Source organism: Myiozetetes cayanensis, unplaced genomic scaffold (genome assembly GCF_022539395.1).
Source record: "Myiozetetes cayanensis isolate MyiCay16 unplaced genomic scaffold, myiCay2020 scf9, whole genome shotgun sequence".
Taxonomy (NCBI): Eukaryota; Metazoa; Chordata; class Aves; order Passeriformes; family Tyrannidae; genus Myiozetetes; species Myiozetetes cayanensis.
Genome location: NW_026088185.1, coordinates 17,437,372 through 17,455,467, shown reverse-complemented (window position 1 = coordinate 17,455,467; position 18,096 = coordinate 17,437,372). Strand labels below are relative to the sequence as shown.

The 18,096-nt window shown below is 38.5% G+C and overlaps 1 protein-coding gene across 1 annotated transcript in view; it reads left to right on the top strand.

Moving 5' to 3' along the window:
• The window catches only part of MAP3K20 (mitogen-activated protein kinase kinase kinase 20), a 92,734-nt gene that overhangs the window by 29,771 nt on the left and 44,867 nt on the right, over nt 1-18,096 (top strand). Inside the window, 7 exon segments of the mRNA XM_050340187.1 lie at nt 648-735; nt 4,931-5,032; nt 5,802-5,867; nt 6,788-6,816; nt 6,937-7,074; nt 13,010-13,096; nt 16,672-16,746. Of these exon segments, the coding sequence (XP_050196144.1) occupies nt 648-735; nt 4,931-5,032; nt 5,802-5,867; nt 6,788-6,816; nt 6,937-7,074; nt 13,010-13,096; nt 16,672-16,746 (585 nt within the window).

Sequence of the window (18,096 nt, the reverse complement as noted above, 5' to 3'; positions counted from 1 at the left end):
AGTCTCATTGTCTTGCAGTCTCTTTCTCAAACCTAGGAGCATTGTTCAAGTGGAATTTGAAGGGTTTTGCATGTTTATCCAGAACTGCCAAACATCTGTAGTCTCTGAGGAGCAGTTTCAGCTGCACTGCTGGCTATTTGGCAGTCCCAAGCGCGCTTGCTGTGCGTGTTCAGTCAGACTCCACAGCGCATGCCTGGGAATTCCGCATTTCCAGTAAACGTTGGATGGAGCTGTGTGTGCATGGTATGCTCTAACAGCCTGAAGTGCTGGACTCGCTGAACCCATAGTACTTTGTGCATAAACACAAATTCTGGATAGGCCTACTGCAGCTCTGCCAAAAATCCCCGATCTTTCTTTGAACAAAGTTTTCCAAGGCCTTCAGTTTTTCCAAAGACTTAACTTCTACATCTGTGCCTTGGCCATGAAAGAATAGTCTGAAATTTATTATTTTCCCCCCAAACATACAAAGCATTCATCTGCCAAACTCTCATGAGGTTTTCAAATGCCAAGTGTTGGTGGACAGTCTTTCCTAGATAGGTATGTGTTTATATATGTGTTATATATATGTGTATACCCACTGGGGTATAAAATAAGCTATCATAGTAAATGTCCCATTTTAATTGTCTTAACTTGTTTGTTTTCAACAGGCAGAAATACTCAGTGTGCTCAGTCACAAAAACATCATTCAGTTCTACGGAGCTGTCATTGAACCTCCAAATTATGGCATAGTTACGGGTAAGGATTTTTGTCTGACCTTTTCCTTGATTCTGCAAAACTCCAGTGTTACAAGGCTTTTGCTTTACCCTATTTCAGTGTTTTGCTATTTGTTCTGGCCTTGTTTGAATGTTAGAGTGCTTGGCCCCATCTGCCTCAATGTAAATGGGAGCGCTGGAGGTGGGAATCAGGCTGGGAGCATGGCTGGAGGCAGTGTTGGAGGCGGGTGGAGCCTGGGGTACTGCACAAACTCAGCACTCATTTAAACAGTAGCTTTCACTGGGTTGTCTTACCCTTTTCTGAGAATTCCTTTTCCATTTCAACTGGTGTGTCACAGAAGCAGAGGTTTTCATGATACGAAGTTTTGGCAGGTTCTGTGAAAAGGAAACGCTCAGAGTCTGCTGAGAGCAAAGCTACACCATGAATTCTGCCTGTATTGAAAATAGGAGAATTTGGAGTGGGAAGTTCCCAGCCCTGGAAAGAACTTGAAATAAAGTCGAGGGTTTATAAGATGATAAAGACATGATAAGACAACTCCCTTTATTCATTGGAAACTAGGCTTTGTTCATTCTGACATTCCTGGAATTATACAGAGATTGGTTTTTTGTGGTATTGTTAGGATTTCTTGTTGGTGTTTTCTTTTTTCTATCACCACTATAAGCTTCCTGCCTTTACTTGGGAGTTGGTCTGGGTAGAATATTTTCTCCCTTTCCTGTATGGGAAAAACTATGTTAGATAGTTGTAGAAAGTAAACCCAGAGCAAAGCAATCTCCCATCTGCCGAAATAAATGTTCGGAGAGGTAGAACCTGTCGAAGCGTGAATTGGGAGGCATGTTTTGTCACGTCACTTCAAACACTTCGAAGTTTGATGCAAGGAGTAGTCTTTGTGTGTGGTACAGTCTTAATATCAGTTTGAATCACTGCTGTCCAGGTTTTTATTGGTTCTCAGATGGTGGTCAAAACTTGGGAAAATTCAGTTATTTTTACCTGCCTCTGACATCTGGTTATCACAGCAGATGGCAGTGTAATCTGGTGGGAGCGCATCAGAGGCAGCACTGTTCAGAGCATGGGGAGCTTTGCTCACCAGAGGAGTATAAGCCTAGCGGGCATCTGGTGTGGCAGCCAGCACTCCAGAGGTGCATGGGGTGACCACAGTCTACACTGCTCAGAGAATGCACTGGTGATGGCACGTAGACAGGAACTCGAATCCCTTCCGGAAGCAATAAAATTAATACAAAACTAATAAATCAAGTAATGAAATTTTACTATCCTTTTTAATGTAACTGTAATAAGTGCAAACCAGCAAACAGAGTAACAAAGGAGAGGTGTAATCAATGAACTGGGATAATATCTGGATCAGAAGGCCTCAGTCTGATCTTGCAAAAGTTCAGTGTTTGGAGACATTTGACCTGCTTACCAGTCACAGGATAGACAGCAGCTAAAGTAATTCATAATGTTATTGAGAACAGGGACTCTTTAACCACCTGTGAGAAAGAGACTCTGGTGTGTTCAACCACTTCGTTCCTTGGGGAGCTCTGATTACACACTGGCCAAAGAAAAAAGCTTGCTTTTTTTTTTTTTTTCTTTTTTAGCAAACTATGTTGATTCTCCCTGCAACTTCTAATGAGACCAGAGTCCTGAGGGTTGGAAGGGAAACAAGGCTCTATTTCCCCACACCATTTTCAAATGAGAGAATGGCTACTGTGAAAAGAAATTTTAATTATACTTGAAATATCTTTTAGAGGGGTTTTTACTTCATGATCTTCTGGATGGCCATCAGTGTTGCAGACTTAATCCTGTGTTTAGTCAGAGATCCATTTCTTGTGAGGGAAAATCCCAAACAAAAAGGAATGCAGAGAAACTAATGTTTCTTCAGTGATGGAGATGAGAGCATTCAGCCAAGTATTGGCATGTACTGAGTATTAGCTGCACGTAACATCTTACGTGGGATTGTCAAGGAGTTCTCTGAGAAAGGCTCCATCTGCAGTTAAAACACGTTTTCCTGCTGGGATGTGTGTCAGCACTACAGCAGATCATCCTGCCTGGTGAGCTGCTAACACGGATCACATCATTCTAGATGTCACTGGTTGTCTGTCAGCAGCAGTGTCAGTGTCTAACTTTCAGGTGTGGCTTTTGACCACAGCTGCCTCCTTCCAAAAGGTTCTCAGAGCTTGTGCTCCCATTGCAGAGAACTGTATGGTATATTCCACAGCCCATCACAGGGTGGGTCCAGTCAGGCACTCAGAGTGTTTCTTTCTAAGGCGAGTATTTCTTTTCCATTACAGACAGAACATTGTCCTTGTGATATGCTATCCAAATCCATAAGCTCCTAGGAAAACCTGTGGCACAATAAATATATAGCATAAATACCAACAGTGGAACTTTGCTGATAAAAGCTTGCTTGCCTCTGGTTCATGCAGACTGGCAAAGGGTCTGGGGAGCTAAGTTGTCCCTGACCCTGGTGGATCAAATTATGCATTGTAAAGGCATGCAAAGCATGCAGCCAACCTATTCCTGAAGAATCCATTTATAAGACAGATGATGACATCATGGGTAAAAAAAGCTTCTGTTTTAATTGTGGAAATGTGCAGGTCAGCAGCTTACTCTTCTGTCAGTGACATCAGAAGCAACACGTCCGTCCTTTCGGTGGGAGGTTCTGCTTGCCACTTGAATGTTTACGTTCTAGGGACTTGCTATTTTCTCCCTCTTTCATTTAGCACTGGAATCTTCTCATCTGGCCTACCATGTTCTAGGCTGCAGATTCAGTCTTATTTCAGTTTCCTTCCACATGCAGGAATCTCCCAGTGGTTTTGATTTCCTTCATAAGGAACAATATATTTTTTTTAAATGCATTTAGGCTATAATGTTTCAATCATTGATTACTATTATTATTAACAAAATCAGATACATTCAATATCGTCTTAGTGGCAATGATTTTGTGGCTGCTTTGAAATGATATGAAGATTCTGTGAACCTTGTGAGTAGGTTTCAAGTTCAGCCTGAGAAGCACACTGAATAGCTTTGGGAGAGGGGGCTAAGAGGCTTAAGTTGCTCCTTGCATCCCACTGATCTTTGTGCTACTTGGGCTACATGGGGTGGCATGTGCCTGCTCTGTCATGGCAAACAGATAAAATGTATCAGCTGTTCATCTCATGAATTTACTGTTTTGGTGAAACATGAATGAATTCTAAATAAGTATAAAACTTATTAAGTAAATACTAAGCAGAAGAGCTACAGCCTTTAGACCATTGTACATAACCTACAGCACAAGGAAATCTGTCCTGCATATCTCAGAGTTAGACTTCTAGTTTCATCCTTCCATTTTTTCATGAATAAATTATTTGATTTGCTACTCTGTTCCTCCATGGGGAAATAGGACATAGGATAAGAAAATTTGAATTTCCCTTGCTACTTGCAGACCTTTCCTTCATAACAGAACACTATGTATTTACTTAAAAAAAAAAAAAGAAAATCCTTTGTTATGGGGCATCACTTACACACATTACTGGTTACCAGAGGGGAGTATCCTTGATTTTGGAAACAGTAAGATGGATCTGATACCACCAGCCTCATATGTTAAATGCTCTTCTGATCAAGAGCAGCAAAATCACTGTGTAAAAAAGTAAGAATTTTAGGTTATATAAAAGTGGCACTGTGCAGGTTTCAGTTGTCTCCAGTTTCACACCTAAACGTGTGTAGGTGAAACTAGCATGTTATTTCTGCTTTAAACCATAGCTCTGGTAGTCAGACTGGATTCCATCTGCCACAGGTGCAAACACCAGTAGGCCCCAAAATCCCTTCTTTGTACCCATAGAATCCTACTGTAGTTAGGTGTAGTTAACAGAAATTAAGAAAAAGGTCTGCTTATCCTGAACAAGGAGCATCCAGAGCTTTTTACTCTGAAATTTGAACTGCTTTGATTGAGCTTTCTTGATGCCAGACCTTTCTAATGCCTTTTCAATTTAATGTCTGTTGTTATATATGATTACACTTTGTTAGTTTTTTTTTCCTTAGCAGTAGATTATGTCTATGTTGGGGTAATCAGAGCAAACTACCACTCTTCTAACTACGCTATTAATAATATTAGCTGCTGAACCCAAATTCTTTGTTATTAAGCCAGAGGTTGACTTCTTTCTGACACTCACAGAGTTTCTATTACATCTTTCATATTAGGTTCAGTGTTTTAAAATGTGTTGTTTGTTGCTGTTTTTAACAGAGTATGCTTCTGCTGGCTCACTGTTTGATTACATTAATAGTAACAAAAGTGAAGAGATGGATATGGATCATATCATGACCTGGGCAACTGACATAGCTAAAGGTAAGCAAGATGAGTGGTCTATACTATCCTACGCAGCCAGCAAAGTGTACAGCTGGAGATGCTTTCCTTAGGAAGTCAGGAAAGCCTTCGTAGTCTTTCTTATTCAAATTGTAACAAAACCAACCAACCAAACATACATACATAAAAAAGCCCATTCACTGTGGTTTTTGATATATTCCTTGTTTATTATGAATCCAAAATACCCTGAAGTGAAAATGGCTTCTGTGAACCAGTTTTACTTCTGGTGTGCCCCTAAGTCCCAAGAGATAATTTTGCTGATGTAGAGTAATTATGAGGCAAAGTGCATAATTACTCTTACACTTGATTTGAATTGGGGCATTTAAGGAAGCTAAGGGCTTATTCTCAGCAAACATGCTGAAATTCTTCATATAATAACGTAGAATAAGCTGTTCCATCCTTTGTGTTCTCTGTGACCGACCACACAAGAATTAGTGTAAAGTAATGAACATATGGTAAATTCATATCCAGCTTCCTTGTGTAGACACCACCTTAGAGAAAATAACTATATATGACATTAAAACCCTTAGCATATCCATATAGATGCTCTGATAGATATGTGAGTATTGCTTAGTGCTTTTTACTCAGAGTAGATTATGGGAAGCTTTACTTCTCCTTCAGCATGTCAGTGTGGCATACAGGTTTGCCAGCTTGTAACGAGTACAATTAGTGGGAACCAGGAAACATGACTGCAGATTCATGATGGCCCCACTCAGCCTGTCTAACTAGATTGTTCCCTTGTTTTGTGTAGGAATGCACTATTTACACATGGAAGCTCCAGTCAAAGTTATCCACAGGGACCTGAAGTCCAGGAATGGTGAAGTATCAAAACAGTGAAACGCTCTGCATTTACTGTTACCTCTTAATGTAGCATTTAAATCCATGCCTGAGTTTTGGGAACAAGCAGAACTAACGCCTTGGCTGTTATCAAGCTGAACTTGTTGAGGCACAGAGGAGCCTGTTCTGTCCTCCCCATCCTGACTCTGCCTGAGCTTCATTATAGACCCTGGCAACATTTAGAGCACTATAGAGGGCTCTTTCAAGTTGTGTCTTGCTGGCCATGATTATACCCATTTGATCAGCTTTCAGACACTGCCCAGGCACTTCCCCCTTCCTTTTTCGGTTTGGAAAGGCTGGCAGACACCAGGCACAATAGGCTGAATTAGGTCTATTATTTCTTATCAGAAAATCTTGTCTTTACTGTGGCCTGTTTTGAGGTTTTACAGATATTCATGCTTTTGAGTAATACATATTCAATGTGCAGTCTGTACTTAGCAGTTGACAACTGTTTATGAAATTTGCAGAACATTGACTTTAAAATGAAACTTCCACTACCAGTCGTGGGATAGGAGGGACACAGATTTTTATAATGCACACAGGGAGATAATAGTCAAGAAAAGTCTAGTTCTCACCTCAGTTTTCTCCTTTTATTAATGAGTCTTCTAGAGAGCTTCTTGTTAAGCCTAACTACATTGGGGAGAACAAAGTTTGTCTGTGTTGCTATCTTTGAACTCAGTAAGGCCTGCAAGGTTTTGCATTTATTCAGAGGCTTGCAGGGATTCAATAGATGTTCTCTAAAGCTTCTCAAAGAAACCAGGACAGTTGTGCACATGTGCATGTTCAAGTGCTGGCTCACCATAAGATCATTTGTCTTATTAAAAAACAAAGTATTTTGCTGTGAAAACATATTGTGTTTATTTTTAGCATTCTTCTAACCTTTTGTTTTTTCATTTTCAGTTGTTATAGCTGCTGATGGTGTGTTAAAGGTATGAACTCTTTAATTATTTGTAGAGACATGCTGCTTGAGTCAATGTCCTGATGTCTCATAAATGAGGTTGATACTCTATTACCTGTTTAATTTTTTATTTATTCTTTATTTATGCCAGATCTGTGATTTTGGTGCTTCAAGGTTCCACTCCCATACAACACACATGTCATTAGTGGGCACTTTTCCATGGATGGCCCCAGAAGTTATTCAAAGTCTTCCAGTGTCTGAAACATGTGACACATACTCGTACGGAGTGGTGAGTGCTTCTCATTTCACTATGAGTAGTAGAAGTTCTTCAGTGTGACAGAATTCATGTGATGCAAGAACAACAAATCTAAATAAGAACAACAAAAAACCTCACACTTTCTTTTAAGACTGACCCATAATTTGTAATTACATGCTTGAAAATGATAGGAAGAACAGTGTCTTGCATATTTAGTAAGATCTGGTTAGATTAGCAGCATGCCACTATAGGGAAGTGCATGCTTTACCACAATTGTTCAGCATGTGTTCACAGGCTTCCAGGAGCCACTGAACAACCTGCGTCATGAATCGCTGCTTGTGTTTTTTTTGTGGAACTGAAGGTTGTCTTATAATAGGTGTATAATAGGATGAAATGATTAGCATTCTACTTTCCCTAAAATGGAATATCACTGATTTATATTAAAAAGTAAGCCACTGCTCTATGCTTAATTGTTTAAAAGACCCTGCTATCATTACCTGTGAGAATAGAGACTCTACCCATCTGAAAATATGGGAAAGCCCAACATTACTTTGCTGGTTTTCTGAAGGGTGAGCAATCAGTTATAGTTAAATACAATGTCAGGTTTTCAGATTCAATACTGTGAATTACTTCACTCTGTCCACGGTTAAACTCTAATTTGGTTTTACTGTGCAATACAAAATAGGCTAGAAATAGCCATAGTGGTCAGATAAATTGTGTACCCATAGCCATTCTGTGACAGAAGACAGTGAAGAGTACTTTGAGGGGTACACGAAAGGAAGTGGGATTGTAGTTTCTGTGCTTATCTGTGTATTAACCACATTTGTGTTTGGATTCAACAGTGGGTGGCAGAAGGAGGAATTCTTCAGTACCCATCAAGTATTGCCTCTTTTTGAGGGATGTGAGTAGACAGATGTGAGGGAGGCATTGTGTTTTTAAGCTAGCACCTAATGGCTAACATACCTAAGCTGATGTTCCAATGGAGAATGATTTAAACTTTTTGCCAAACAGTTGTTTATAGTGAGAAAAAAATATGTGAGAGATGATGTGGCATCCCTTAACAAAGGTTGAAGTTTTGCAAGGAGGGAGAAAAAGACTTTTCAGATTCAAACTCCTTGCTTGCTTAACTGAACTAGGTCACAAACAGTGAGAGAACATAAGCTAACAAACGTAAATGTTAATGTAAACTGTTACTGGAAGCAATCATATATTGTCCACTGAAGGGGAACATTCCAGTTTCAAAACAGAACAAAAATGTTAGAGGAAAAATTCCAAACATAGTCTTATAGCTCAAACTGCTCCTATAGTCATCCTAGTTTGAATTGACTTTAAGTAATGTTCTCTGGGTGGGAGAAGGTAAGGAATTATTTAGTATCTTATCATGTGAAGTATTAACAGTGCTTTGGGAACAGTATGTCATGTGTAGTTTGTTTGTCCTCATCCAGAAAGTAAGGTTCCTTTGACAGTTCTGTGCTTGGAGGTAAAACTCAACTACCCTCCTTATGAAAACAGTTCAGTGTTACCAGAATATTTTAATGTTGTAATGGGTGTGTAGTGCTACTTTAGAGTGTCTAATAATATTTGACCCACATTTTTTAATATTTTTTTTTGAGCTAATGTCTTCTTCTGAGGGGTAGAAGCTTATGAATTCGTAAGCACTTAGTAGTCAATTAATCCTTTTGTAACTCTAGTCTTGGAACATCATAATTTTCAGAGGAGATACAGGGATAGAAATGAAGAATGGCAGTGGCCAAAGTTCTGTATTGCTGAAATTACTGACCTAATGGGTTTATACCAGCAAGAAATAGCTTGATTATAACATTTAAGGTTGGAATCTCCTTGAGAGTGTTATGACTATCAGAGAATTAGCTAGGGGACTGAAAACAAAAAATTCTGAGAAAGGGTATTTTTGTCTCTTCAAATTCTTATTATCTATAAAAACAAAATTTAAAGAATCCTTTTTCAAAGTGTAACACTTGCCAGCAGCTTTTGTGCTAGAGAGACAAATCTGCTTTTCTTCAGTTAAAGTCCTCTTAACAAAGAACAGAATCCTTTCAAATGTAAACTAGTAAGATGCTAGGAATAGATATTCCATTCGCAATATTTGTCATCTTCCTCCTGGTTTTCTTTAGTTTCTTTTCTGCTATTTTTCTGTCTGACACTCTGTTCTTTCTACAAACCAGTCTGTGATTTTAAATATTCTGCTTAAGGTGCGTGAGAGCTTTTTTCCGTGAAGTGTCAAAGTCTTTCTGCAATCTTATAGGTCTGAGTTGCTTCTCAACTGAAATGAATTTTCCTCTTTGTGAACAATTGTATACGTGTTTATAGTTAAGGTTCAGATTAGCTTGTCCTGCTCTTCATTCTATGATTCTCTATGATTCTATGATTCATGGATGGTTAAACAGGTCCATGTATTCTCTTTGGGATATAGAGTAAATAATTTATAATACTGCCATGAAATGCTAAAGCTAAATGTTCCAGGAGATTTATTAAGACATAAAAACAGATCTTGCACTTTATCCATGCTGAGATTCTCTTTTCTGATCCATTTCCAAATCCATACTCTAAACAGCGGATACCAAGTGTTACAAATGATCAACCCTGAAATTGACTCATATACCATTGTGCGTTACTCAAAATTATTCCTTGCATCTTTGCCAGATAGGAAAGTATATGTGGAATGACAGTGTCACTCAAAAAGCTGTTTTGAAATCATGAAGGCATATGCTCCGAATATGTTATCCCGGCAGAACTGTTTGTAGTGCACCGCAGCGTGTGTTTGTCTATCAGTACAAATGTGTTTAATCATAGAAAGCTTATATGATGTAGCTGAATTATTTTATCACTTACAAGTACGAATAAGTAAAACCATTAATTGGCTATTGGTGGCATAGAGACTGCCATTAAATGTAGCAGCTGTTCAAACATTGCTGTAGCTATGAGAACATACGTTATTTATAGAGGGAATGTTGGCCAGCTCCAGGGGTTATCCCTTACTCTCTTTGAAAAGAATTATGCGATCTTTAACTGCAGTTGGATCAATGCAGAGAAGAGTGACCTAATTTTCATGCCTAAGGGCAGTACCTCTATGAGGGCAATGCTAATGCTCATGCTGTACTTCCGCTCACTGTGGCTCCTGACCATTGTCTGTGAACAGTTTCCTACCAGGAGAAAACACTTTTTTTTTTTTCAGTGAAGATGTTCAGAATGTTTTCTTTTCCTCAGATTACTCATTTGAATGTTCCCCCTACCCAAATGGCACTTTGAATCTTGGTTGGCTTTGCACTGGCGTGGCGATGCGGGATGGGGTAGGGGCTATTGTGGGGTTGTTTTTTTATCTTTGGGTTGTTGTCATATAGTTGAGAGGATAAGAACTGAAATGCACAGCTGAGCTGGCAGAAGTAAGTGTATGAGCTTTTCCTGAAGACCACGTAATTCTTATTCTCAGCTTCATGTATAGGATGAACGTCCATGCATTTATCTCTCCTTTCTGTTCGTCTGTATGCAAAGATGAGCCCAACATCTTCAGAGGCCACAGGTTACAAACCCCTACATTAAATGACCTTCCTTTGTTTTTCATCATTGTTTCTAGCTTGGCTGTTTTTTCTGTGAGCACCTGCTGTCCATCATCACAGAGGTGTGATGTGATTGGGAAAGCAGGTGATCCTCACCATCAGGGGTGGGAGGGGACGTGAACCATGTCAGTCTCAGTTAGATTTTACACCTGAAATGGAAGATAAATTGATTTCCATGTGAAGTGAGCTGGGGAGCCAGTTCTGAAAATGAACAGAGCATACCTCACAATAAAGAGTCTGGGGTAAGTCAAGTTAAGGTCCTTGTGTGTTGCTCAGTGACCATGGGGAGAGGAAGAGGCAAGTGGGAATGCAGAAGGTACCCATTTGCTGCTTTTTAAAAGACTGTGGTGCAGTCATTCCCCTTAGCTGACGATTCAGGGTAGCTAGTCCAAGAGATGCGGTTGAAGCTCCTATAAAACTGAACATAGAGATACATCATTGCTGGAAGGAAATGCTTTATCTGTACCATGGGCCTGAATATTAGAATTGCATTATTGTTAGAATGTTTTCTAAATCTGTATAAGTAGATACAAGGATTTACAACATCCCACTTTTGGATCTTTAATTTATTAGTAAAATGAAAGCATTAAGAAAAATTCTTTATATTGTGTCAGATTGCTGGTTTTCTCTTCAACTGTGTGCCATCTTGAAGTGTTTTTAGCTAACACTGTTGGTTTAGGGAGGCAGTGATCTGTACAGGCAGTGGAAATAAACATTGAAGGTGTCATGATAAAGGAATTCAGTTCAAAATGTTCTGCACAAACATACATGCATGAATGAAATGAGACAGCTCTTACCTTTCTTTCAGAAGACTAAATTGTAGCACAGCAGTAGTTTTCCAGCTCAAGGCTCTTGAAGACATTTAACATGTATTTCATTATGTTCTTTACTTAGAAGATATATTTAGATACTGCTCTATCTTGTGCAAACTTGAGTTTCTCCTCTGAGATTTCATGGTGCAGTCCTGCAGATGAGGTGGTTCTACAAGGCTGCTCAACTACATGTTTGATTTGATCCAGGGGCTTCTGTTTTAAACTTTGTACACTGCTTTTTTATCTGAAGTACATGGGGTTGCTAAATTCTTTCCTCCTCTCAGAGTTAAATTTCCTTCTCTACCAGCAGAGAGGTGATCATTGGAGTTACTAATTGAGGTGCCGTATTTTTCTTCTAAAAGGAGTGAAGTATATATTTCTTATTCTCAGGAAAAGTGTCCTTATTTTTCCAGGATACCCTTACCTTTACCAATCAGTCTTCTGAAGCAAGCAGAATTATTCGAATAGGTCTGTTGTTGGAGTGTACCCTGTTCACTTGATTAAAGGCCCAACTCTGCTTCAATGCTTTTTTTTTTTTTTGCTTGACTTCCATCTGCCAATATTGTTGCATTTTTTTTTCTGATTATCTTCATGGCTGTCCACAATCCATTTGAAATGGTGTAGCTGGAATAAACCTGGTTACTAACCTGAACAGTGAGGATATAGAGACTTGCGTAAGGATCTTAATGCATTTAGGCAAATCCTGCATAAAATATGTCTCTTTTTTTGTTGTTCTGCTTCGTATATGAGCAAAAGAAAAAATTTGTAGATATTTGTAACAGTATGCATATGTGAAGGTTCTGCTTTAAAAAAAAAAAAAAAGGGGACATATACAAGTGGAGGTAGAAAGTGCTACTAATTTGGTTGAATTCCAATATGTCATCCCAGTGGCAGAAAACCAAGTTGGATTCATTGACTTGAAGCCTTCTTGGTGATGCCTGGCTCTTTTCTACAGAGTAGCTTAGATTCTCAGGTATTGTTACCAAAGTGCTAAGAGCATGTAAAATTAGGAGATCTTTCTATATCTAAGTACAATATGTATATAAAATCTTGAGGAGAACAGAGTAATTTTATATATGCTGTATATTGCTTACTTTAACGTGATCACATACTTGGAGATAAACGATTACAGTTTTGATTGCAAAATTATATTTAATATTTTCATAGGCATATCATAGGAGCAAAATACCTTTTGGGTTATATTCACTGGTTGCAATCATATAGAAGTATTTTTAAATGAAAAATTACTGCAAAGCAAAGCTATGTCTAGTTGGGGCTGAGAAGGAGGGGAAGAGTTCATTGTCTTCCCAAGTCTCAACTGCCAAATGTGAACTTTATAGTGTACAAAGAAAGTAAAAAAGCATCCTAGTTTTTCATCTTGGCATTTCTGTAGTGGAAAAAGCAGAAACATTCAATTTAATTTAGTGAGAAGATCTTGCACACAAACACTGGTCCAAGTTCCTGCAAATGGAAACTGGTTGCCTGGTAATTGGATACAGAATAGTGCTGTATCAAGGTTTAATAATGTATTTAAAATACAAAGTACAGAAATAAAAATTCTTTTCTTTTTTTCCCTTCCAGGTTCTCTGGGAGATGCTAACAAGGGAGGTCCCCTTTAAAGGCTTGGAAGGATTACAAGTAGCTTGGCTTGTAGTGGAAAAAAACGAGGTAAGACTACGTTTCTACATTCAGGTACATAGATCAGAAAACAGTATTGGGGTTTTGCAAAAGACTTTTTCATCTTCTTCAAATTGAAAGTAAGTTCACGCGTATGGAAAGATTAGCAGTAGGAGCTAACACAAAGGGTCAAAGTGATGTTATTCCTCATGAATGGACCCTTTACATCTAATTGTTGCAGCTTCACGTCGTGATGCTGTAGATCAAAAATTGTACAAGTACTGTACTAGTTTCTCAGTCTCAATTGTAAAACCTAGGGGTTTGTTCTTAGTGATGAAAGAAGCCATTGCGTCCAAGGTAGGGGAACAGTTTAACTCCATCTCCTGCGTTTAGGACATCTTTTTACTGGCCGGGAGTTGATATATCTGTAAGAGACCTTCAGCTACTTCAACTTAACTCTCCCAGCAGGAGTCACTATAGTACAAGAAACTGCCGCTTAGATGAAAATTTCAAAAATAAAAGAAGAAAAAATAGTTTAAAAAAAAGAGAGAAATTACAGTTTTGCCACCTACGTTCAACACTACATTGAAGATGAGCTCCTCACTGGTATCGGCAAGGCTGTGGCATAGCTGCAGGCCTCCTCATGCAGAGTCTTTCCATTTCAAAAGCACTTCAGTGGTGTAAACACCGTTTGTACAGTGTCCCCAGCCTCGCTTTTCTTCTTCTTACAAATTGAGGCTTTCAGTTAGTTGGACATGTGAGCGTATATCTGAACACATAGTCCCTTGATATCAAAGACAGTCACTACATTTAAAAAACATTTAAAGTTGTGACTGTACCACACACAGACAAGCATGGAAATCCTCCACAAAGATGAAACCTCCTCTATCTAGACACAGCGGAAGCTTGGGAAACATTACAATGGCAAGGCAGTGGCTGTACAATACAGGTTTCTATTATTCTACATAAACTGTTTCTCAAAATGCTTCAGAGTTAAACAGAGGAGTTAGGTTTCCTCCTCATAGTTTAATATTTTTTGTTGGTATTTTTTCCCCCTTTATTTTTTCTTCTGTTTGAGGACTGGATTAATTCCAGCGCGTGACACTGTGATATACTGATTAGTTGGAAATGCTGCACTAACAGTGTGAAGATTATGAATGTGGTCTTCTACTGCATTTATCAGAGCAGGGGGCACAAAGACACTCTTGTAGTTTAGGGAAAGCCTTATGCATCATTTTGAAGGGGTAACCATAAAGCCTTCCATCAACAATATTTGTTTCTTGTGCCTACTACCTGCAGTTTACATCAGAGGTACAGAGTAGCATTGGGAATGTTTAAAGAGATGTAGTCACATGCTGAAAGATGACAGAGCACAACACACATTTCTCTATAGTTTTCCAGACCAAGGAACTGTGTTAAAATACAATATGAATAAAATGTGGACATGACTATTTTACTCATGGCCAAAGAAACCTAAGGGGTGACATTTTCAGAGCCAGCTCTTTGCCTGCCAGGTACCACTAACCTGTTGCTACCAACTTCTTTAGAGGGCTGTGGGGGAGCTTAGAGGCCATTGCACAGTTTTTGTTTTTTCCAGCTGTGACTTGGGTACCATGTTCAGCATAAGCCTTGTAAAAATCCGCTTGTGCTGCTTTTCTTCCTACTTCCCTATGTCCCAAAGCAAGTGTAATGGTCAGGTTCTGCTCTCGGTTCAATCTGTTGATATCAATGGGATTGAATGCTTCCAGTCCACAGTAGGATTGAATCACTGTTGAACCAGTCCTCCATTTTTTGCAGTGCAAGGCTCTTGTTAAAATCAGTGTGGAACTGAAGCCAAAGTGTAATTGCATAAGGTGAAAAATCCCCTTTGCAAATCCTGAGGCCAACCAGTGATGTAGATTCTAATGATTCTGTATGGATCTCTTTTGACTCTGCATAATTTCAGTGTTATTTTTATTCTGGTAGAGTTTCTGTATAATTTTTTTAAGCCAGAAAAGAAAGGCATGACAGTTCGGATTATGCTAAGCATGGTCTCACAATAAATGCCAGTGAGAAATATAATCTTTATTATAATATGACACTTTTGAAATCTGCTACCTCTATATTGCATATTATGTAGGTGACATTCTGCACAAGTGAGACAAGTGGTGATTGCAACTGGTTGTCCACTGTCTGGAACAGTGAGGGTTACAGACAATACTGTAGCAAGACTAGCCAGTGTATTTTTAGGCTAATGACTCAATCAGAGATCAAGCACCAGTACAACTTGTTTATGCATTGTACAAATTTCTATGTATTTCTTGCACAGAAACCTTTGTTATTGCATTATTAAGTTATAAGATTAAGTTATTAAATTATTTTAATAATCAGACTTCTGCAGTGCCCTGCATCTATATCTCATGTTTCCAGTTCTCATGGTGTTCAAAAGCTTGTGGAGCAGAATTTTTTAACTCTTTACTTTTGGCTGCTGTGTCTTTTAAGGCTTTGCAGGTTATGCTGCAGCAATATGATGGTAGAGTTTGTCACAACTTGCTCTACTTTGCTTCTGAAATGCAATAGTAGGGCAGATCAAAGGGTCTTCCTGGTAGGTTGGTCTGAACAGAACTATAATAATACGTGGTTGTCACCTGTTAGAGGACAAGGAACCTTTTTCCAGCGTGATCCCTCTTGGGGAGTCCATTTGGACTCATTTTCACTGAAGAACTGTTTTTTTAATTTACATTTTTTTGTTGTTTATTTAATATGAAACATCTGAAGTCAATAAACTGCGTTAGTGACAGCAGAGGGATCTCCTTTGGTTGTAATATTGTTGGAAGCACTTGCAGTCAACTGGAGAGTGTGTGTGTATGCGAGAAAGGGTTTGCTTTAGGCTTTCCAGTCTGGAGGCAGACTCTTAATGTAAAATCCTCTAAGACTGACTGAGTGAATCTTTTCATGGTTTAAAACTCTCAGCAAATGAAACCAAACAAGCTTCAAACTAATTCTCTGTAGTCAGTGGTCCTGGCTATAACCAGCAACTCCTTGTCTTCAGTGATTAGGAAATATTTATGAGTTCACTGTGCTCTGGGAGTGCTTTCCGAGATCTGCATGTTCTCATTAATCCTTCTGGCCACAGGCTCATGAAACGTCTCTTGTGTCATGTAGAGCTTGACCTAACTCTTTTTAACTTACTTAATGTAATCTATATTTCAACCATTTGTGTGTCAAAAGTGATTATGGTATTGTATAGCTAGATCATCTGTGTGGGAGAAAGGAATTAAGGCAGGCTGTACATTATGCCTATCTTGACAAGCATCTTAAAATAACATGCAGCAACCTCCACAAACTGTTATGTTTTAGTATTAAAAGCTGTTTGTTTTGGTTTTAGTTCTTCCCTGAGCTTTCTTCAGAAACTCCATTTGTGTATTTCTTAAATTCCTTTAAGTCTATAAAAAATTAATTGTACATCTTGCTAGTGTTAATAATTTTGATTTTTCTTTCTAATATGTCAGTCCTCATTTTTTATATTGTGTTTTAAAGAAAGAGTGTGTTTTAATTCTTTTAATCATGTTGCTATTTTAGGAAGTCTGTTAATAGCAACTTAAAGGGAATTGCTTCCAATAACTGGTACATTCTCTTTCCATTAGAGATTAACCATTCCAAGCAGTTGTCCCAGAAGTTTTGCAGAACTGATGCAGCAATGTTGGGATGCTGATTCAAAGGTAATTTAATGTGTTTTTGGTTTTTACAACCCCCTCCCAAGCCATGTTTCGCAAAGTGAGTTAGCATTTCCATGGGGGACAAGTCTGAGCTGACACCACTGATGCATGTTAAAACACATTTCTTAACAAAGATAGCTGGGGCTGGGTTTTTTTAATGGGTTTATATATTTATACCTAGATGTCTGTCTCTCACTTTTAATCAAGAGCTACTATGCTACTAACTTACCTGACTACTAAAGACAAGGACAGGAAATACAGCAAGATGGCAAAAACGTAGCCATTTTGGAGCAAGTGGGAAAATGGTGGGTTTTATATTTTCTTTCAATAGTTAATATGCAATCTTTTTTGGATGCGTGTGAGCATCATGTTATGAAATGCCTATTTCAAGGTCCAATTTTGATGCCGTCCTTGTGTTGAAAACACAAATATAATTCAAGAATAAGTTAATCCATAAAACATGGGTAAGAACAGCAGCAACACATTCTGAGTTGACATTAAATCTTTCCTAATCTGTTCCCTTAGGACTTGAATGATGAGTTTTATAATGACTATACTTTAATAATATGGTAATAGCAGTACTGTTTAATGATGAAAACAGAATAAAAAGTTAAAGTGCCAAACCATTGTTATTATTAATCTGCTGCTACAAGGAAGGAATTAAATAGAGTATTTAGACAGTAAAAGCTTTTGTAGATTATGGGAGTTACCTTCTTTAAATGGACTCTGCTACCATCCTGTTTTACATAAAACTGGCTGGAAAGAGCCTGTGGGCATACTAGCTTTATTACCAAGGATTAACATCCATTTCCTTTGCCTATGAAAATATTTGAGACAGGGAAGGATAGTTAAGCAGAGGAAATTGTGCTCTTTTTCTCAAGTCAAGGCACCAGCAAGAACTTTGTTTCTTTAAACTCAGGAGAAAGCTAGCTACTGCTTCAGAGAGACCAAGATCAATTCCAAGACAAATTATAGCATTTAGGTTCTTTAAGCTAGAACGCTTTATCACCAGAGGGTAGTCATAGAAGAATAATATGAGAAAGAAAATATCCCTTCTTAGTCTCTTTTTTAAGCAAGAATTTGCTTTCCTACAGAATAGATCTGGTAGACTGAGATCTGTCAGCATGTGGTTTCCACGTGAACTGACATTTAATTGTCATTCCCTTAATAACTCCCTGTATCCTCCCCATAGAAGGGGAGGAAAAAATGCTTTGAGTTTTTGGATCTGCAAGTAGGCTGTTTTAGTTCTAGGTCAGTAATTACTGAAGAGCACTTTCAGTGACAACTACTTATCTTTAGTAACTGCTCCCAAGTATCAGCATCGCTACCAAAGACCTCAGAATAAGAATTACT